Raw genomic sequence first — 24,058 nt, forward strand, 5'->3', positions numbered from 1 at the left:
GTGTATTGGGTTATAGTGCGGTTGAACAGGTTAAACATTTTTATTGTTGCATTTAACCGTTAAATCTGTGATCCACTAGTATAGCCGACCTGTGGCAAGCTGTAAAAGCAAATACACCATGGCACAGACTCCTTCAGAAGGCCTCTGGCTGCCATTGTAACCAATTGGTACCTGAAGATGTGTCAGGACAGGCAACTGTCAAAATTTTTTTAAGTGCCACGATAGTTATTAATTGAAAATTTTGGAGGATAAATGTCTGGCATTGGCATGATTTCTGATGGCGGTCATTGATGGGCAGTATTGGCTGCTGATAGCAGCAAGCACGCCCCATGTATGAAGTGAACTCAGCTCCTAAGCCTTCTTTATATAGCCGTATATATGTGGCCAATCTCTTGTAGGGGTCAAATTTAATAATAATCTGTGTTAAAAAGTATTTAACACTGCATGCATAATTTAGAAATAATAAGTATTATTAAAAAGAAATAATGTAGGAGATAGATATTGAGGGCATCTGTATTATTTTGCCATTTCTAAAAGTCAGAAATATGCATTCATCCTTGCAATTCACAATGTTTTAATATGTATGAAGTAACAAACTACCCTCCCCTCGAAGCCCCACACTTCAAACATGAATCAAGGCACAAATAGCAGCAGCAAGGCAAAAAACACAGCTAAGCACTAATGTGAAGAGCTGTGAGTAAGCATATTCTTGGAATACTTGACTGGAATGTTTTGTCACTATGGGGTACTTATATTAGCAACACAGATGAGTGAATCATTGCATAAACACATTTGGATGCATTAGAATCTGAACTTTTAATTCATTTTAGATTTCTTCCTTCCCTGCTCCTGTACAATAACCAGCATAGAGGTAAGTGGCAATACTGTAAACATCACATCTTCCACTCTCAGCATTCAATGGGCCATGCATTCGGCACCTGGACCAGTTGCTCAGTGTACTGCACAGAAGTAGGGGCTCCTGTCATCGACAGGATTCCCTGCTCCTGTACATACTTTGCCTGAACAATCAAGACACTTCCGGAACTAAAACAAAAATGTATTCCTACCAGAAGAAAACTAGAAGAGCAGAACAGGTACTGTATAATATTAGTTTTACTTTTCTTGGTGATCCTATACCCATCATTCACCTTCCTCTTCTGCCCAGACATTTCCTCTGAAGTAACCTTTGCTAGGACAAACACTGAAAACATTTCTTTCCTTTCTATCTCTTAGAAGGGACACCCCTATATATGGCATCTATACAATCTAATATGATATATGAATAGAGCTTGTCTTCATAAGATCACTGTAATTTTTCACTTCACTTTTTGTTCCAATTCCTCATTTTGTTCCTCATTATTTTCCAATGGGAAAGGTCTTGTTTAAATATCTCTACAACAAAATAGGTATACAGATAGAAAGATCATAAATAGATAGATAGATAGATAGATAGATACATGGATAGATAGATAAAAAGAGATAGAAACAATTTGAAGCAATAGGACAATGAATTTTTAGAAGGCCAAATTGAAGTTACAATTACTTCACACGGTTGGACTTTATTTTATACCTTGGTTGAAACATTGTTACTGTTTTTAATTAGTTACTAGCTGAGAATCTGATGTCCAAATGTTGCTACCCATTTGCTAAGCATGCAGAAAATAATTTTAGCTAAACACTGCATTATGGATTTTATGTTATCATTCAAGCTTTGGACACATGCTCTGAAACCATATTTCATCTATGACAATATCAAGCAGTACACATGATAGTTTTCTGTACTATGTAAAATACTCCAGAAGAATATAAATTATATATATAGAAGTAACAGAGCTTCTTTGCCATTAGACAACATGTGGTATTTTGTAACTTTCTATGGACAAAGCTACTTTGTGATTGATATTGGTGAACTACCATGGTAGTTTTGTTCTTTATTTAGTTCTGCCATATCTGTACGGTATGGGGAAGATATATCAAAAATGTCTAAATGTAAAACTGTCTTTGTTGCAAATAGCAACCAACAGCATCTCAACAAAACTGTTCTGGAAACTGAAAGCCGCACTGTCATTTGGACTTTCTTTAAGACAAGTTTTATAAATAATCCTGCAGCATATTTGCTTTGATGCTGCAATAAATGTGATATGCAGTGAGAAATACAATGAGTATGCGCTTGGAGCAGGCACACAGGGCTTTCCTAGTTGCAGCCCTGTGTCTGCAGTGAGGTTTGGAGGCAGGCAGTGCGTTACAGTTATGCTGGTGTGCTCGGCCTGCCTATGAACCTCACTGCACTGCAGGGCTGCAGCAGGGAAAGTCCTGTGTACCTGCTCCAAGTGCATACGCAGCGCATTTCCTGCTGCCCAGCAGATTTCTCGCAGCATCAAATACGCTGTGTATGTGCTGTGTGTGACCCTACCCTAAGAATTTCACATTATGGGTAAATTCACATGGCATATTTGCATGCATATTCTGGTACATATTCTGCATCATAGCATGTGTGAAAACTCTGTGTAATATACATCTCACCCAGTTTACACTGTAAACTAATGCATGCAATTTTTTATACGCTAATAAGTGCACATTACTTATTCTGTGTGTATTTCAAAATAAAACATGTTAAGTAGCATTCATTTGGTGATAATTGACATCTAAAACTGACATCTAAGTTATAAAATGCTTCACAGAAATCAGAGAAGATAGCTCAGATTTCTGCCAAAGATTTTGTCCCTTTCCAAAGAAAAAATACATTGTGTGAACTTGAAAAGTACCCGTCATTTCAGATGACTTTTCTGAATAAGCCACCCAGTGTTTGTATACATGAGGATCAACACTTCTGGACATTTCTGCAGGCTTCATCTCTAATTTGCAGTTCTCCCGAAACTGGTATTATTCTAAGAGAGGTTTTCAAGATTTACCAACATTTCTGAAAAACTTGGATATAAAATAAAGAGCAGACCTATATATCTGTATACACCCAGGGCTGCCATAAGAAGGCCTAGCCCTCCCCCATGGCACACCCCGACCCTAGGGTACATGCCAACTCCGCCCCCTAGGACCCACCCCCAATTCAGCCAGGATCCATCAGGTATGAAGCCCACTCAGCTTCTGAGCATGCTACAAACTGTGGAAGTGGTTGCAAGGGCGTACATTTGTGTCCTTCAGGGGTTATGCAATATAAGCTATATTTTAGTCACCGGTATTGTTTCATACTTGCCCCCATTATAGAGACAACTATTAACAGAGGAGCCGACCCAAACTATATGGGTGGCAACCATTAAAAGAGGGGCCTACCCAAACTTTATGGGTGCTTCATATAGTTTGGGTAGGTTCCCAAGTTCAAGTTACCCCCATATAGTTGTTATAGGCCCCTCTCAAAGAAGGGGCCTACAACTATATGGGGCAACTTTTGCCCAAAAAAAAAGGCCTACAAAAACTATATGGCAGCAACTTGCCCCATAGTTATTGTAGGCCCTTCTCTGCTGATAATTGTTGCCCTCATATCATTGTAGGCCTCAGCCCTTGCCCCCCAGACTGCAGACTCCACTATATAGTTCTGCCCCAGCCCCAGTAATATATTTTTCTTTTTTTACACTTCTTAACCTCTGTGCCACCGTCCACTGTCCTCCTCAAGATAGGCTCTTCCGTCCTTCTGCTGCTCCCCTCTCTAGCCGGAAGACCGCTGCACCCTGCCGCTGGCCTCCTCTTCTGGACCAGGCCACAGCGGCACCATGGTCACGTGCCAGCATCAGCGTGCAGAGTGCAGCGGATGTACCTCCCGTCAACCACTGCAGCTATCTTAAAGGGACAGCGGCTGCCAGTCCTGGATGTACGTGCTGTGCAGCTAAAGACTTATGACAATCTGTGACTGAATGACTGATTGTTCAGAGTACAGTCAGTCAGTGTGTAATGTGAGGGCCTCAACGGTCAGTGAGTGAAAAAGTATGGGTTTTACCCCCCCTGATGGAGGCCCTGTATACACCCATAGTATTACATTTCCCAAGTTTCATCATTGGGCCTTTGACTCTGTCACCAGTCCTATATGCTGTATGCATATACACATGGTCATTTGTTGTATCACACAAAGACTCTGGTGGTGTGTAAACTTAGACTACACAGTTAACAAATCAGGTCTATAATGGCTCAGAACAACGGTTCAGGCCATTAGAAAATCTGGTGCATGTTAAAAATGTCTACTCTAAGTTTGCACTATCTATTAGCTAGTTTAGGTTTACAGCTAAAATGTGCTCCACAATTTAGTTCATTTTGGCACTCCAAAACTCCTGCACCCTTTCAATGAAGCAAAGTCCACTTTCTATTAAGCTCCTCCAGTCCATCAAGTGAGGTGAAAAAGTGTCTAAAACACATTCAAGATGTGGTGCAAGTCAAGTATGACAGTTTTTAGCACATATTGTACCAGATTTTTGGCTCGGGCAGTCCCCCAGAAAGGTTACCACAGAGCTACCACATAGGGTGGATTTGTCAGAATCACAGAAAACCCCTTTAAGGGTATTGTTTCAGGAAGACCAATCATTTTTTAGCTTCTCCAAACTTCAATGATCAATTTTTATCACTGGTAAAACAGCAGCCAGCTACACACATACCTAAATAAATAGTCATTCATGTATTGCATGGACATACTTGGTCCATCAGAGGGCATGTGGACAGGGGTTATATTGTGAGTGAACCCCCTTTAATCTACCTAATTGAAGACATATTTATCCATCTGCATGTCAATCTATCTCTTATACTATGAACCTTGCACTCTGAGTTATTTCCTTCTTTCCATTACCTTGTTTTCTGTACAAACTAAGAAAACCATCTAGATTATATACAAAGTACATAAAATGTTTGTTTTGTCTTCTGTGACACATTTTTTGGTACATACTTTACCATAGTCTGCACATCCTAAATATCTAAAGTGGTTTCTTGCCACCAGAACTACATGAGATGCCTTTACAGAGCAGCCACAGGAATCTGCTTTCACATAACTGGACATTATTCTACCGCATACCAAATGGGAAAACAACTTGCACAAAACCCAACTCGAAAGGCTTCAATTACTGTATGAGAACTTGAATGGCATCCAGCTAACAAATATGTGAACGTTCTCAAAGCTACCACATAAGGAGCTTTGGTTAAGTAAGAAAGAAAATAAACTGTGGTAACCATAGAAGGGACAGCGCTAGGTTTGGTATGTCTCTAGCTTTAGAATTCCATTTTTATCTTCAGATTAACCATAATCATTGTTTCTTTAGAAAGTTACACTGATCGCATTTTTTGTAGTGCTGCAATTTCTTCCCCCAAATCATTAGGATAAAATGCAGCTCGGAGGGGGCATGACAACCCCACAACTGCCCCTTTATACAGCCTTAGAAAGCCACAGATGTCAGACATAAAGGGTCTGTTCAGGCATAATTATTCATTTACTCAAGAAATAGCTGGTGAAACCTGGGCTTGTCTAATGACCTTGAAATGTCCAATATTTTTATAGCCCCAAAAAATGAAGCTCCTTGCGTAAAGTTTCACAAAAGTGACCGACAAAAGGATTAAGACAAATATACCAGGGTGTGGATAACATCACATCTGTTTCTTATTTGTGACTTTTAAGTGTGTGAAAAAGAGGCACTTTTCATATTGTCTAGCAATTCCTTTGTTTGCCAGCACAAAAAAAAGGCAGACAGCTGACATGAAGCGAGCCTTTAGAAATAGCATCAGGCACCTTGTATTCTTCCCAACAAGCTTTGTCATGGCCTCTCAACTTATTTGCATCCAGTCTTAAGCCCACAATCCCTCAAACATGCTTGCGAAAAAATGCAGCTGCTAACAAATGCAAATACTCCTTTTTAAGTCCTTTTCTATCTGGAGAAGAGAAAATGTGTCTAGAGACCATGGATATCAGAAAAGAAAGTCAATGGACTGGGACAATGGATAACACTTGATAAGGAGACTTTCTATGATACATCCGTCTGTGGTCAGATTCCAGAACTAGAAAATGTTGCTGACAAAACTTTAAAACAAACATACACACAAATAAATAAATAAATAAACATAAATAAATAAAGACATATATGAATAAATAAAATGTTTGCTCAATTCATAGTTCATAGTGCCAATTTTTGAAGAAACCGCTTGGAAAACTTAAAGGGGTACTCCACCCCTAGACATCTTATAATAAGGTGTCAGATCACGGGGGTCCCGCCGCTGGGGACCCCCGGGATCTCGGCTGCAGGACCCACCTGTTGCGGCTTCCGGAAACGCTGGAGGCTTCAACAACCGACCACGGTGACGGTCATGCCCCGCTCCTCAATGCAAGCCTAAGGGAGGGGGCATGACAGCTGTCACGCCCCCTCCCATAGGCTTGCATTGAGGGGGCGGAGCGTGACGTCACATGGGGCAGAGCCGTGATGTCACAATGCTCCGGCCCCATGATCTACAGTAATCAGACCCGGAGCGAACATGCTCTGGGGACTGATTTTAATGGGGGGGGGGGGGGTGGCGTGCAAGATGACGGGGGTCCCCAGCGGCAATCAGGCATCTTATCTACTATCCTTTTGATAGGGGATATGATATCTAAGCGCCGGAGTACCCCTTTAAATATCAAAAGAGCTGGGAAGTTCATATTGCAATGACTACTTATGAGCAAGATGGTGAGGGATTTGGCAGCAGTAACTTAGAAGACAGTTGGAATAGATAAAATTAGACACTGTTTTTTCTGCGTTTTTGCAGAACATAAGAAACATAATGCATATTATGAGCCTCCTATAAAAACTAATGGTGCAGAAGCAGATGCAGAAGAAACCGATTGGCAATGTATAGTAAAGAGATAACCCTGTGAGTGAATATTCGGCTGATAGATGAATCCAGCACTAATGGCAGCCTGGTATTGCTTTGGTTACATTCAGGTTTTATGTATAATACATTTCTTTTTGTAGGAAAAAAAAAAAAACAAGCACTTTTGTTGTTACAATCCTTTCCTCCGTAACTTGAAATGAAGGCTTAAATGTGATATTATGATGGCCATTCAGTGCCACTGGCTCTGAATTCACTTGGGGAACTGCTGTATCTGGCGGATGATTCATCTCATCTAAATAAGAAAACCAGGACAAATGACAGCAATAATAGTGTTCACTTGGAATGCAACAAAAATATTATTCCGTCTGTGCCAAAAAATATTACTGAATTACTTTAACATTGCATACCCAGAAGTGATATTTAGCATTATGACAGGAAATACTAGTGAAGGTTGCCACCTAGCCAGTTATTTGGATACTGGGCTATTCTCATATAAGTAGAAACAATGGGGATTATCTATAGACTTGTGATATTGATAGAGATTTTGGCACCCTAATTAAAAGAATGGGCTGCCATGGGTACATGTCACTTTTAACTTGCATTTACAAGAATAACTTGGTTTGAATATATGGTAAATACAGGTCAATGCATGTTGTGGTAATTAGTGTTGAGCGCGAATATTCGAAATGCGAATTTTTACCGTGAATATCGGCCCTTTGCGATTTTGCAAATATATAAAATATAGTGATATATATTCACCACAAAGAATATAGACCGGTGTTTCCCAACCAGGGTGCCTCCAGCTGTGGCCAAACTACAATTCCCAGTATGCCCGGACAGCCGGAGGCTGTCTGGGCATGCTGGGAGTTGTAGTTTGGCCACAGCTGGAGGCACCCTGGTTGGGAAAGACTGATATAGACTGAACTAGGTTGAGACTGAAAGTACATGCAAGACACTGAATCCTTACGGGGATGTTTAGGTCATATTATGGTGCAGATTATTTGGGGGGGGAGGGGGAATGTGCAAAAAACGTAAATATTCGCGAATATACGAATATGCAAACATTCGTAAATATCGGCACTTCCAGTCAGATGACACTGATCCCTCCCTTCTTTTTAGGTGAAAGATATAATCGCGTCCATGGTACTATGCGAATTTCATTACAAATTTCCCCATGAATAAAAAAACGAACATAGCGAATGTGCGAATATAGGACGAATATTCGTCCATATATTCGCGAAGTATCGCAAATTCGAATATGGCCCCTGCCGCCCATCACTAGTGGTAATAGACAACCTGAATGGTTATAATTAGTATAGTTTAGTATGGTTATAATTGTTCTTACCTTGTTTCATTACACGGTATGGTAACCCGACCGGTGTTTCCCAACCAGGGTGCCTCCAGCTGTGGCCAAACTACAACTCCCAGCATGCCTTCGGCTGTCCGGGCATGCTTGGAGTTGTAGTTTGGCCACAGCTGGAGGCACCCTGGTTGGGAAAGACTGATATCGACTGAACTAGGTTGAGACAGAAAGTACATGCAAGACACTGAATCCTTAGGGGGATGTTTAGGTCAGATTATGGTGCAGCTGCAGATAATAGGAGACACCATAAACCTTTAATAACCAAAGGTCCTACACCCAGCCTGATGGGATCTGCAGAAGAGTAAGATGAGACCCCAGAAGAGCAGGGGAAAGTAAGGCAAGTGCCAGCAGCAGCAGACAGCAGGCAGACAGATGCTGCCAGTCTAGCCCAGCTGGCATGTTAGGCGTGTAGGTAGCTGGAGAAGTAGCTCACCACTCTGCAGGGTTGTATCGCACTTCCAATCGTTGCCTAGTTTCTTACAAGACTCCCATAGGGACAGGTAGTACTGGTTGTCCGCCGTCACCCAGGCTGGGCTCAGAACGGCTCCGATATCCAGACACAGGGCCAGGAAGATGCACACAAGTCCCACCAGCTTGAGAGGGGTGAGCACCGACGAGCGGACTTCTTCCATCCCACTGGCAGATGAAGCCATGCTCCCCTCCCAGGATCAGCAGACAGGCTAGGCGAAGAGGCTAGGATGCTGGGCAACGACAAAGTGGCACTGGTGCCAAGAGAAGTGACAGCAAAGTGTGGGCAGGAGAGCAGGCGGAACAGGCTTATCTGATGCCTTGTGGAGGAGATGGAGCTCTTCTCTGCCTCCTTCCCCTGTGTCTCCCACTTGTTTCCCAGACTCAGATGCTGCTGGCTGCTCCTTGCTCCAGGACAGAAGAGAACTGTTACCCAGTGACCTCCGTCTTTGCATAACTCCCTCCCTCCTTCCTCTCCTTTCTTTGCCTTCTTCTTCTCTGCTCTCTCTCTCTCTCTCTTTCTCCTCCTGCTGGCTGCAAAGAGGGCACCGGCCAAACTGCTGACGTCACTGGCTGCTCCAGAGGAGGGACAGGCAGGGAGCATGGTGACAATGAGAGGCATGTACATGGAGGAGAGCATCCATGGCATTTCATTCTGACATCTGCATCGTCTACGTCTTCCTTTTCTGCCTCTGCTTACATTCCTACAATAGGAGTAGAATTAGTAGTTGACACATTTTATTCTGATCTAGAAAGAAACTAGTGTCTATTTATAGAGACTCCTCAGCAGGTTGTTGTCATGTCTATTAGTTTTGATGTTTAGAGGTTTAGTTTAGTTTTTTTGTCAGAAAATTGCATCAACATTTTTTGTTGTCATTTTAACTTTTTCAGTGTACGCTACATATAGAACAGGAAATTCTCTCTTTTTATAAATGGGTGTTTTCTCTAAACATTATATGACATTAAAGGGGTACTCCACTGGAAAACATTATTTTTTTAAAAAAATCAACTGGTGCCAGAAAGTTAAAACAGATTTGTAAATTACTTCTATTTAAAAATCTTAATTCTTCCAGTACTTATCAGCTGCTGTATGATCCACAGGAAGTTCTTTTCTTTTTGAATTTCCTTTATGTTTACAAATTTGTGTAATTGTTTACTTAGGAATTGAATATGATTTCCTTTCTGCCTGACCACAGTGCTCTCTGCTGACACCCCTGTCCATTTTAGGAACTGTCCAGAACAGCATAGGTTTTCTATCGGGATTTGCTCCTACTCTGGACAGTTCCTAAAATGGACAGAGGTGTCAGCAGAAAGCACTGTGGTCAGGTAGAAAGGAAATTCAAAAGAAAAGAACTTCCTGTGGATCATACAGCAGCTGTACTGGAAGGATTAAGATTTTTTTAATAGAAGTAATTTACAAATCTGTTTAACCCCTTAAGGACTCCAGGCGTCTCTATACCCCCCTTGTTTTAAAGTCCTTAAAGTGTACCCGTTAGATCAATCAAAAACACAAAACTGTTATATGTTGCTCGGTATCTCATCCTGATCATGTACATGTACTTTGTATGTGTCTGTGACCTACATTTCTCTCAGAATTAGCTTTATTTCTGAAATACCTTAATTTTGTCCACCAGAAGCAGTGGGGCGAGTACTCACTGTGATAACCACTTCCCCTCCTCCCCCTCCCTCTCCTCAGTCCAGTGCTTCCCAACCAGGGTACCTCCAGCTGTTGCAAAACTACAGCTCCCAGCATGCCCACACATCATTTGGCTGTGCAGGCATGCTGGGAGTTTTAGTTTTGAAACAGCTGGAGGATATGATTGCAGTCCCCCTTTATTACACACACACACACACACACACACACACAGGCTTCATATATTCTTACACATACCCATTAGATAGACACACTGATATACACACATACACATATATATCCACACACACACACACACACATACATACATGCATGGACACTTACTTTTTCTTCTGCAATGCATGTTTCTGCCTCTCTCATTGATGTCTGCTGTGTGAGAGCCGGCAGCAGTCTTCTTGCCCCTCCCCCTCCCCTTCTCTTCACATGAGTCTCTGCAGTGTGTGTGGGGGGGGGGGGGCAGTTCTTTGAATGGCTTTTTCAGTATGAAATACAGAACATTTTCTAATGAAAGCAATTGCAAAACCTATTGGTTTTGCATGCTTTACAACATATCAAACGTTTTTATATCTGACATGCTGCCTATTTAAGGACTGAGGGCGTATGGATACACCCGTGGGAATTCCGGTCCCCGCCGCTTGCTGGGCGGGGACCAGACTGGGGTGACTGCTGATATGTTTCAGCAGGCACCCCGTGCAAACCCCTGAGGGGGTCCTGAGACTCCCCATGTCAGCGATGACTGCAAATCGACGGTCAATTCAGACCGACGATTTGCAGCAATTCCTGGTCAATTGGGTCTCTGGTGACCCAGAAAAAAAGCGTTAATGGGGCTGTCTTAAATAAAATGGAAAACACTACATATACACATACCCCTACACAGGTACTGTTTTCAAAAAGGAGCCTCCAGCTGTTGAAAAACAACAACTCCCAGTATCGCGGATAGCCACTGTTTGTCCAGGCATGCTGGGAGTTTTGCAACAGCTGGAGACACCCCATTTGGGAAACACTGCCGTATGGTATTTTTGTGGCAGATTCAAATGCCCAATTTAGGGTGCGTTCACACGTCGGAATTCAAGAGGAATTTGAGCAGAAAAAATTACGTCCGAAAAATCGAAATTTCATTTCACGCGGAATGCGCGCGGAAATGCGAGCGGAAATGCACGCGGAAAGGGGGAAGAAGGAAGGGGAGGGTTTGTGGGAGGGCCAAATCGGCCATTTTATGATTGTGCTACTTAGAAATTAGTTTCTTAATAATTAATATCATTAGTTTCGCTCATTTTTAACAGATTTTGGAAAGACAGCACTTTGCTCTGCTTCTATCTTGTCCTAAAATGGCTGACGAGTAAAAAAAGGGGGGAGTGTGGGGTGGAGAATGGGTGTCATCCTTTTTCCATGGGCTGTCTCTTCTACATTTTTCCGCACGCATTCCGTGCGAATTCCACGTGAATTCTGCGCGAATTTCGCGCGGAAGCGATCTCGGGCGTAAACATTTTTTCCCATTGACTTAAATTGAATTCTGCTAGCGGATTCCTCTTGAAGAATGAACATGCTCTTTCTTCAAGCGTTACGGAATTCAGCGTCGGAATTCCGCTAGCGGAATTTACGCTGTGTGAACAGGACAGCGGAAATTACATTGAAGTCAATGGCAGAGGAGATGGCAATTCTTTTGGAGCGGATAATTCAAGAGGAATTACTCGAGTAAATTCCTCTTGAATTCCGACGTGTGAACGGGCACTCTCTCACTTTGGAGCCCTGTCATATTTCAAGGAAATAGTTTAGGGCCATATATGGGGTTTGCGTTACAAATTTACTAATTTTGGGGGGCTTTTTCTCCTTTTACCCCATATGAAAAGGTACAGTTAGGGTCTACACCAGTATCTTAGTGTAAAAAAAAAAAATTTTTACACCAACATGCTGGTGTTGCCCCATACTTTTAATTTTTACAAGCGGTAAAGGGAAAAAGACCCCCAAAATTTGTAATGCAATTTCTCATGAGTACAGAACTACCCCATATGTGGGCATAAAGTGCTCTGCGGGTGCACAACATGGCTCAGAAGGGAGAGCGTGCCATGTACATTTGAGGTCTAAATTGTTGATTTGCACAGGGGTGCTGATTTTACAGCATTTCTGTTATAAACGCAAAACAATAAATACCCAGATGTAACCCTTTTTTGGAAACTAAACCCCTCACGGGAATTTAACAAGGGGTATAGTGAGCCTTAACACCACACAGGTGTTTGACGAATAAAATACTGGTGTTACCCTACATTTTTCATTTTCACAAGGGAGAATAGGACAAAAAAAAAAATAAATTGTAGCCCCATTTCTTCTAAGTAAGAACATACCCCATATGTGGATTTAAAGGGCTCTGCGGGCGCACTACAAGGCTCGGAAGAGAAGCAGCTCCATTGGGCTTTAGGAGAGAGAATGTGTCCGAAATTGAAGGCCATGTGTGTTTACAAAGCCCCCATAGTGCCAGAACAGTGGACCTCCCCACATGTGACCCCATTTTGGAAACTACACCTCTCACAGAATGTAATAAGGGGTACAGTGAGCATTTACACTCCACAGTTGTCTGACAGATTTTTGGAACAGTGGTCCATGAAAATGAAAAATTTAATTTTTCATTTGCACAGCCCACTGTTCCAAAGATCTGTCAAACGCCAGTGGGGTGTAAATGCACACTGCACCCCTTATTAAATTCTGTCAGGGGTGTAGTTTCCAACATGTAGGGGGTCCACTTTTCTGGTACCACAGGGGGCTTTGTAAACACACATGGCCCCCCACTTCTATTCCAACCAAATTCTCTCACCAAAAGCTCAATGGCGCTCCTTCTCTTCTGAGCATTGTAGTTCGCCCGCAGAGCACTTTACATCCACATATGGGGTGTTTCCATACTCAGAAGAAATGGGGTTGCAAATTTTGTGAGGCTTTTTCTCTAATTACCCCTTGTGAAAATGAAAAATTTGGGGTAACACCAGCATTTTGGTGAAAAAAATACAATTTTTCATTTTCACGTCCAACTTTAGCGGAAATTTGTCAAGCACCTGTGTTGTTTTAAGGCTTACTGTACCCCTTGTTACGTTCCTTGAGGGGTGTAGTTTCCAAAATAGTATGCCATATGGTTTTTTATTTTTGCTGTTCTGGCACCATAGGGGCTTGATAAATAAGACATGCCCCCCAAAAACCATTTCAGCAAAATTTGCTTTCCAAAAGCCAAATGTGACTCCTTCTCTTCTGAGCATTGTAGTGCGCCCGCAGTGCATTTGACGTCGACACATGGGGTATTTCCATACTCAGAAGAGATGGGGTTAGAAATTTTGGGGGACATTTTTTCCAATAACCCCTTGTAAAAATGTAAAAATTTGGGGAAAACCAGCATTTTAGTGAAAAATAAATAAATTCAATTACACATCCAACTTTAACGAAAAGTCGTCAAACACCTGTGGGGTCTTAAGGCTCACTGGACCCCTTGTTACATTCCTTGAGGGGTGAAGTTTCCAAAATAGTTTGCCATGTTGTTGTTTTTTTTTTTTCTGTTCTGGCACCATAGGGGCTTCCTAAATGACATGCCCCCCAAAAACAATTTCAGAAAAACTCAGTCTCCAAAATCCTATTGTCGCTCCTTTCCTACTGAGCCTTGTAGTGCATCCACAGAGCAATTGACATCCACACATGAGGTATTTCCTTACTTGAGAGAAATTGGGTTACAAATATTGGGGGGCTTTTTTTCCTTTTACCCCTTCTAAAATTTCAAAAACTGGGTCTACAAGAACATGTGAGTGTAAAGAATTATGATTTTGAATTTTCTCCTTTACCTTGCTGCTATTTCTGTGAAGCAGTTTTTATAATGGGTCATTTATGAGGTATTTCTAATAGGAAGACTCCGCCAATCCACTTCAAACTGGTCCCTGAAAAATTCCGATTTTAAAAAATTTGTGAAAAGTTGGAAAATTGATGCTGAACTTTGAAACCCTCTGATGTCTTCCAAAAGTAAAAACATGTAAACTGTACGATGAAAATATAAAGTAGACATATTGTATATGTGAATCACTATATAATTTATTTGGAATGTCAATTTTACTTACAAGCAGTTTCAGTTTCAAAGTTAGAAAAATGCTAAATTTTAAACATTTTCATGAAATTTGGGGATTTTTTGACAAAGAAAGGATGCAAGTAACAACGGCAATTTACCACTGGGTTAAAGTAGAATATGTCACAAAAAAACAATCTTGGAATCAGAATAATCGGTAAAAGCATCCCAGAGTTATTAATGCATAAAGTGACAGTGGTCAGAATTGTAAAAAAAAGGGCTCAGTCCTTAAGGTGAAAAGGGACTCAGTCCTTAAGGGGTTAACTTCCTGGCACCAGTTGATTTAAAAAATGTTATTTAACGGGGTACTCCACCCCCCTAGACATCGTATCCTTTATCTAAAGGATAGGGGATAAGATGTCTAGGGGCAGAGTACCCCTTTAAATAACATTATTGCAAAATGAATTGTCTTGTATCAGTAGTATCAAACAATAGCTCCATTGTAAATGTTATGTTTTATTTTAATAAATATATACAAACTACACAAACTTTGCAGAAGGTCTGTACAGTAGGATGTGTATACACACAAACACACCTCAGTTCTACACATCTTGTCTCCATAATCTCAGCTCAAGGACTTCATTTGGAGGTAAATGTTCGAATGCTGTTTTCGCGCTGTGGGGTACGGCCACACCCCTCATGACATCACAGCCACACCATCTCAATGCAAGTATATGGGAGGGGGGCGTGGACGTGAGGGGGCATGGTCGTGATGCCACGAGGGGCGTGGCTGACCCCCGCAGCACGAAAACATTTCCTTTTAAACGCTGGCCAGTGGAGTACCCCTTTAAACATTTTTTGTTGTCATTTCAACTTTTTGAGTGCACACATAATATAGAACAGGAAATTCCTTTTTTTTTTTTTTTTTTATTAATGTGTGTTTTGTCTAAACATTAATTGATATTATATGATACTGTTGCAAAATGAATTGCCTTGTATCAGTAAAATCAAACAATAGTTCTATTGTAAATATGTAAAATTTATATATATATATACAAACTATACCATTTTGCAGAAGGTCTATACAGTAGGACATGTATACACACAAACAGACCTTAGTTCTACTCATCTTGGGGGAGATTTCTCAAAACCTGTGCAGAGGAAGAGTGGGGCAGTTGCCCATAGCAACCAATTAGATTGCTTCTTTAATTTCTAAAGAGGCCTGTGAAAAATTAAAGAATCGGTCTGATTGGTTGCTATGGGTAACTGCACCACTTTTTCTCTGCACCTGTTTTGATAAATCTCCCCATTGTCTCCAAAAACTCAGCTCACGGACTGCATTTTAAATACATCTTCATATATAAAGCCCATTATAGTGTATGAACTACACAAACTACATGATTCTCATGATAAATAAACTAAGTACACGATAAAGTACTGTGGACCATTTCTACACCATATTTATTAAAATATATCATATTGACAACTCCTTTAAAAAAGGATTTGTGACTAAACAGATACATGGAATGTCCATATAGTTGTACGAGCATACAGTATGCACATGACATGCATGGATTATGTGAAGTTGTAACTATAAGGGTCTATTCACACATACTGTATTCTGTGCAGGTTTGATGCGCAGAATTTTAAGCTGTGTTCAGTCCTTCAGTTTACATTGAAATCTAGAGCAGGTGAAACTACATGATCAGATTGCATTCCGGTTGCATTGTTTTGCATTGTCGTCAGTCGCAAGCATTAACTGCTTCTGAAATAGTGCTGTGAACCTGCTTTATTTAATTATTTTAAATACTTGCCAGTTGTTGCTGTTCAGCCATTAGGGTGTATTAACAATCATTTCTATGGAACTTACTCATTAATTTAATTTGCTGTTTCTGTGTCTGCTTGAATAGGTCAGCAGAAACAATGATGATGAGGTCAAGAGCTGCATGTAGATCCACACACAAAGCATGCGGACAACCAAAGAATCAACAGCATGCATGTAAATTGCATCATTTTTCCACTACTCACTATGGGGAAGTGATGTGATGCAGTTGTAAACCACAATGCTACTGCAACGTAACCTGATTGGTTTAACCCTTAGACCTTTCTTCTATTAAGATTATTACAAATATATATAGTTTCTTTGTACATATTGATAATGTGGTGTGCCGGTACCGCATCTTATACGGTACCTATGTATGTGTGGGTCCCCATAGCCAGAGTCCCTAGGACGTAGGGATCCCTGTTGTGTAGCCTACCCCTTGTCGCCTCTATTCCAACTAATAGCCTAGTAATTTATGTAAGGGTGATGTAAATATAGTAATATATATGTAAATAATGGTTAATTACCGGTTCCGTAGTGTTGCAGGACCTGCGGGTCACGTGACTAGGTAAACTCTATGGTATTTTGCTTAAGGACCTTTGGAGGCCCTGTGACATATTCAATCCCATTACTCTGTGTAATGGTGAGTGACAGATGTTCGGACCAATCGGATTCACCCCGCCCCCTGCCCATATAAGGGAGCGGCGGCCATCTTTTCTCTCTATTGTTCCTGGGCTGTAAAACGAGAAGGATCTACGTAGCAACTATCGCAGTGAGTTAGGCCCGAGCCTTGCGGCAACGGCTGAGTAATTCAGAATAGAGAGTGTATCAAATCCCAGACACTCTGCAGCATCACCGGACCTAATATAACCCCTAAATCCGGACGGATCTGCAAATATCTACCCTAAATTCAGAGACTTTCTAAATAGCTCAAGGTCCACAACAACTGTCATTGAGCAATATAAGGACTGTTTGTACGAGACTGTTACTGTGCCTTGGATGTATCGCAAGCACTTAAGTAAAGTTGTTCAAGTTCAAGTTCAATCTCCTTGTGGACCTTCAGTCATTTCATGCACCTATCATTACTGGGAAGGGAGGCGATAGGCCGGAGCATTGCCTCAGCATACCAGCCCTCAGCCTGGCGTCCCGAACTATAGGGTTAACATTAACCCCTTATATACCGATATCATACCACCTCTACCATACACCCCCCCAAGGGCTACCACAATAAAACCAATTTATCATGAACATTACACTATCATTATACTGTAGGACCCCTTTTTTCCTGCTGCTTATATATGCACCAACATGGTAACCAAACCTGTAGCAGAAATTGTCCTCAAAATGAATTCACACATGTTAAAGGGGTATGCCCTGAGATCCCAAGAGGTTAAAGGGGTAATCCCGTGAAAACCTTTTTTTTTTTTTTTTTTTTTTTTAAATCAACTGGTGCCAGAAAGTTAAACAGATTTGTAAATTAGAAAATAAATATAAGCAGGAGTGCGAGCTGAGAAAAAATGGATATAGAGTGTGAAGTAGCTGGTTAGTAGGTATATTGGCCTACCTTGTCAATACAGATATGCGTTGCCGTAAGGGAGAAACCAAAAAGCGGCTATTCAGAGGGGAGCCTTACCGGAAGGGTTCGTGCCTTGCCTCTGATTAGTTTGACGCCTATGAATTTTTTTTCTTTGGTTGACACAATACCGGCTACTTATCCCCTCCGGACCCAGCGAGGTATACAAACCACATACTAACACCAGTCTGAATCATCAAGATACTATATTGACAAGGTAGGTCAATATACCTACTAACCAGCTACTTCGCACCCTACATCCAATTTTTTCTCAGCACGCACTCCTGTTTATATTTATTTTCTACTTTTGTACATATTAGTACTCTATACAGGGAAGCGTACTGGAGGGATGCAGCAGAGTTTTTTGGCCACAGTATCCTCCAGCACTTTGTGATATATCCATATATACAGATTTGTAAATTACTTGTATTAAAAAATCTTAATCTTTCCAGTACTTTTTAGGGTCTGTATGCTACAGAGGAAATGGTTTTCTTTTTGGAACACAGAGCTCTCTGCTGACATCATGACCACAGTGCTCTCTGCTGACATCTCTGTCATTTAGGAACTGTCCAGAGCAGCATATTTTTGCTATGGGGATTTTCTCCTGCTGTGGACAGTTCCTAAAATGGACAGAGATGTCAGCAAAGAGCTCTGTGTTCCAAAAAAAAATCCCTGTAGTATTCAGCAGCTAATAAGTACTGGAAGGATTAAGATTTTTTTTAATAGAAGTAATTTACAAATCTGTTTAACTTTCTGGCACCAGTTGATTAAAAAAGAAAAACGTTTTCCATGGGAGTACCCCTTTAAGTCAAACAATTGGGAGAAAATTATCTCACCTTGACTGGGTGTCACCCTATGTTAAAACTCCCTCACATGACCTCACCCAGGTGAGGGAGATAGGAGAACATTTATGATTGGTTTCACACAGTTTTTTATGGTAAAAAGTAAAAAAAATTTGTGAAAAAGGTAAAAAAAAAATTACACTTCATTTAGTCTCAACTTGAAGGTGTGGCATGTTAGCTTTTTGCTGTAGATGGGGATTTATCAACTGCATCTTTTTAAAAATTATTAAAAAAAAAAGTACTTTGAAAAGTGCAGCTATGCACCACACCAGTCACGTCTTAGCTTTTTGATGTGTGTAGAAAAGTTGCCAATTTTTTTTTTAACAATAGGATAAACAGTTGCAAATATTTGCGCAATGATTGAACCAATGTATAATAAGGTAAAAAAAAAAAAAATAATTGACTTTTTACTTGCGCAAAATGTACCAAATGCCATGCAACCACTTAATAAATTTGCCACAGATACACATTACCACCACACAAAATAAAGGTGTACAAAAATTGTTCACCCCATACCAACAATGATTAATTCCTCACATTCAGTTGACTGGTGCAGAACTGCAATACCAAACAGTATAGAAACATGATTGGTGTTGTTTTCGGATTTAAAAACAAAACAAAAACAAAAAAACAACAACAAAAATGTATCTAATTATTTTGGAAATGAATTGTTTTTTTAACCACAAAGTAATGTCAAATTATATTTGAACACAACAGAAAACTTGGCCGTTAAATGGTGCAGTAATTGACTCTATTTATCTCTTCCTTACTTTCTGAACAGGCTTATAGCAGATTGTGTACTGTATATTCGTTTTGCCATCTCTTCGGTACTATTTAGATGATAAAGATCACTTCAGCTGAAAGAGGAGGTCCTCCTCCTGTGCAGTCAACAAATTGGTTACAAGAACTTAATTGCAAGAGGATAACACTATGGGAAAGTGAGGATTTCTGGATGGCTGGAATTGATAATATGTGGGGCATTAGTGACTATAGAGAATATGTATCACTGGAGGTGTTAAATGGTTTCTGCAGCGAAAGATAACATATCCCCTATCCACAGGATAAGGGTTAAGTGTCTGATCGCTGGGGGTCCCAGCAGTCGGATCTCTTGAACGGGCCATGGATCTCTTAGAGGAACATGTGCTGGAGACGGTACTCACTGCAGTAATTTCTATAGGAGTGCTGGAGATTCCTGAGTATAGTACTCAGGTCGCTTTAACGCTCCTATAGAGAATGAATGGAGCAAGTATGGTTCTCAGCACATGCTTCTCTGAAAGACCCGAGGCCCATTCATAAGATTTCAGGGGTTCCCAATGGTCGGACCCCCCGCGAACAGACACTTATCCCCTATCCTGTGGATAACTTACTTATCCCTGCACAACCCCATTAAAGGGATACTCTGCTGAGCGTTTGGAACAAACTGTTTCGAACGCTGGAGCCGGCACCGGGAGCTTGTGATGTCATAGCCCCACCCCCTCATGATGTCACGCCCTGTCCCCTCAATGAATGTCAATGGGAGGGGGCGTGACATCCGTCACACCCCCTCTCATAGACTTGCATTGAGGGGGCGGGGCATTACGTGATGGTCATGAGGGGACAGGGCTATGACATTACAAGCTCCCGGCGCTGGCTCCAATGTTCGGAACAGTTTGTTCCAAATGCTGAGCAGCAGAGTACCCCTTTAATGGGAATTCAGAGCTGTGGTCATTGTGATAAGCACTAGCGGGAAGATTTATCGAAAACTTGTTTAGAGGAAAATTGGAACAGTTGCCCATAGCAGCCAATCACATTTCAGCTTTTACTTCTCAAAAACATTTTTTGAAAAATGAAAGGGCCATCTGGTTGCTATGGGCAACTACTCCACTATTACTCTGCACAAGTTTTGTTAACTCCACCCCCATACACACACACTATATTTGTGTTTATCAGTAGACTATTGCTTTTTCTTTTCTGGATTTAAGCTGTTCATGTTATATAGAAGCTTGGAATGCTTTTGCATAGTTGTAACATTATTAGTTAAAGTACATGTATCCATTAGCTTGACAAGACCCAGGACATATGTAGCTAAAATGCCGAGAATATTTTCTAATTATGTGTGTGAAATTTTACATTTCAAAATGTTTTGGGAAAGTAATAGGAATCAATATTCTTCTTTCAAATGTTTTACCTAAAATTCTTAGTAAACAGCATGTATTACTAATGCTTTACTATACTTGGGTCTAATTTACTATCTATCTGTCTGTCTATCTATCTATTCTTTTACTCAGCTGGGTTTGGCTTTAACTCAGATTGTGCATTCCATTTCCAAAGGGACTGAACCATGGAAACTTGAGCCTGGAGCCTGAATCATTGCCAATAATACATTAATCACTTCTCACTTTGCTCTTGTATTCCTTATCTGGATAGACCAAAAAGAGCTTCACACCACTAAGCTATTTAGGTTTTCTGAAAGTAGAAAAGCGAAAAAAAAAAATGTGTTCTACTATTACTATTACTGTAACAATCATTGTCAAAATGTGACATTCACCAATTTACAAATTTGATCACAAAATGCATAAAACTACAAACTGTTTTGCAAGGTAGTATTACATAGTGGACATTCATGAAAGGCCATATCCTACGGAAAGGACATAGAGACTGAGAGGGAAACACTAAGCTGAGTGCTTCTCCTTGCTCATTTAAGTAGTGGTGGCTACCTTAAGGCGGATAAGGCAGCTGCCTTAGGGTGCCATCGTTCTGGGGCAAAACATTTTTAAATCTGCAGCCACGGGAGATTTAGATCTGCGGTGGTGCCATCCTAAGAAGGAAAAATAAGTGACAATGCACACCATCTACACATCACTTCTCAGTACTGTACAGAAGCAAGAAAGATGCTTTAGTACTGACTCCACTTACTTTGCACGCTGCACGGAACTAGATGATGTCATCATATGTGAAATGCAAGGTAAGCAGTGCTGTGCAGCGCCATGGAGAAGTCCTGTGCCACCCAGTGGGGTGGGGGGTGGGGTTCCTGGTGTTGGCACATTAGTGGAGGGATGGTGAGTGTCATTTTTTATTTAAGGTGTATTTAAGGGAATCACCTGCCTACCTACCTGCACTGTCTATCTACCTGCCTGAACACATACATACCTATCTACCAACCTGCCTGCACACCGACCTACCTGTCTACCTGCAATATATATCAATATTATCTACCTACTTAAACTATCTAACTATCTACTAGCACTATCTACCTACCTGTCTGCACAATTTGCCTACATACCTGCACTACCTACTGGCACTAACTTCGTACCTGCACTATTTACCTACCATGGACCATTAGCTATCTACCGGGGGCTATTACCTGCGGGGAGGCCATACCTATCCAACAGGGGCTATTGCCTAATATTGACCATTGAAATTTCCTACCTATCCACTGGGGTTATCTACCTAATGGGGGTAGGGGGATTACCTATCTTTACACCTAATGCAGGGGAGGGGGGGGGGATCTACCTACCTTTTGGGGGATTACTTAGCAACCTATTGGATGCATCTACCTAATGGGGCAAATTACCTACCCACCTTCAGCCAATTCCACTACCTCCCCCCCAACACGCTCACATACTCACTCATACTATGCAGGGCCCCAAAGAGGCATTTTCGGGGGCACTGATGGTAGGGAAGAGTTAGTAAATGTGTGGAATCTAACATGTTTTTCTGGCAAATTCTGCAGAGACAAGTTCTGCTTGGAAGAAGTCTTCATTGCTGTCTGAGCAAGACAGAGAAGAAAAGGAAAGAGACTGACTCCACAAAGAGAGGCTGTTATATGTTCTACGTTCTACAAAACCTGTGTTGAGATGGGGTCACCATTATATGGTCACTGTATGGGGATATTAGTCTGTGTACAGTGGTATTGTCCCATCATTATGTGGGGGTGATGTGTAATCATGGTGTGGTGCAATTATTTGTATAGGTTGATATTGGTCTCTGTATAGTGTTTTTTTTTTGTGTTTTTTTTTTTTTAAACCCATATGATGGTATTAGTCACTGCAATAGTAATATTTTATTCATGCTGGTGTGGAGGTATTATTTTATGTTTCTAAACCCCAAGCCATGAGAATCATGTATGTGCCCCTGGTGAGTAGTGCTGCATACACTGTATGCACCGCCATTCTATTACATATACTACATTAGTGATATTGGGGGGTGGGGACACCAAAGTGCACCTTCCCTTGAGTACACAAAAAAACTAACACTGGCCCTGAATTGGGGGGCTTGGTACCTGGACCCAAAACAAAAGTTTTGTCATGTCTCTATATGATATTTGAAAAGATTATTATTATTTTTTTAACAATGACACTTTAATGCTCTGTTATTTCTGATGACTGTCTAGTAAATATTGTCATCAGAGCCATTAGTTGCTTTTTTCACAGGCACATTAATGTTTTCACTTTATTGTTCTATTAATCTCTAATCTGGATGTGTAATTATTTCATCAGCAATAATACTGCTGCCAAAAGCCCATCTGTTAAAGAATAATGAACCTAAGTGAAGTTGAATTGTTGTATCACATTTGCTTTATTTCAGTTTGAAAGTTTTATTGTCATCGCACTTTTTTCGATCTTTTTATCATTTTTTGTGGCAGTTTTTAACCCCTTGAGGATGCAGAAATGTTTCATTTTTTTCCTCCTTGTCCTCTAATAATCATAACACTTTCATTTTTCCACCTACAGACCCATGTAAGAGCTTGTTTTTTGTGCCACCAATTGTACTTTGTAATGACATCAATAATTACACCCTAAAATCTACGGTGATACAAAAAAAGTTGTTTGTGGGTTGCCTAGCAACAAAAACAACCATTGAGAGGATATCGGAGGATGGTACAGGAGCAGGAAATACTCAGTACAGTGCTGTGAGTGCTATTTATTACATTTAGTTTTTCTTTCATTTCTGTATTGCTTTATAATGTAGTCTTTGTCACTAAGTCCATCATTTTGGATGAGAAAAGATAGCACTGTATGCAGCATTATTTTTCTTGTCACCTGTCAAGATGACAAATATAATTGAGAACCATTACAGACCCAATTATGGGTTAGTGTAATTCTTCAATGTGAAATAAACATTTTATTCTACTTAGTGACCGCCCATAAGTATTTTTTTACTAAGGGGCCTTAGGCATGAAAACATGACCGCGGCATGTGAGGGATCTGTGTGTAGAAAATGTTTTTCCTCTAGACGTAGAGGATGCCCCTTTGTTATAGATACAATCCTGGGTATAAATAAAGAATAAGAGAAATGTATGTACTGCCCCCTGGTATATTTATACATAGTTACAAGGTCGTCCCTAAGTCCTATTTTTTTTCTAAACTATTTAACTCTATTTGTGAACATCATTCTGGAAACTGCAGTCCTCTAATTCCCCTTAAAGGGGACCCGTCACTAAGTTTTACCCTATATAACGAGTGGCAACACGTAATAGAGGTTAATATCATGTGTCCTACCATGCTTGGATGACTGCTGGCATGTCTATTAATGTGG

At 40.8% G+C, this 24,058-nt stretch overlaps 1 protein-coding gene across 1 annotated transcript in view; it reads right to left on the reverse strand.

Annotated features, from left to right (window-relative positions):
- TMEM47 (transmembrane protein 47) overlaps positions 1 to 9,151 on the reverse strand; it is a 162,343-nt gene extending 153,192 nt beyond the window's left edge. Inside the window, exon 1 of the mRNA XM_056556155.1 lies at positions 8,586 to 9,151. Coding sequence (XP_056412130.1) covers positions 8,586 to 8,805 — 220 coding nt within the window. The 5' untranslated portion in view covers positions 8,806 to 9,151. The remainder of the gene's footprint in view (positions 1 to 8,585) is intronic.
- Between the last annotated feature and the right edge of the window lie 14,907 nt (positions 9,152 to 24,058).

Source organism: Hyla sarda, chromosome 2 (genome assembly GCF_029499605.1).
Source record: "Hyla sarda isolate aHylSar1 chromosome 2, aHylSar1.hap1, whole genome shotgun sequence".
In the NCBI taxonomy this organism is placed as follows: domain Eukaryota; kingdom Metazoa; phylum Chordata; class Amphibia; order Anura; family Hylidae; genus Hyla; species Hyla sarda.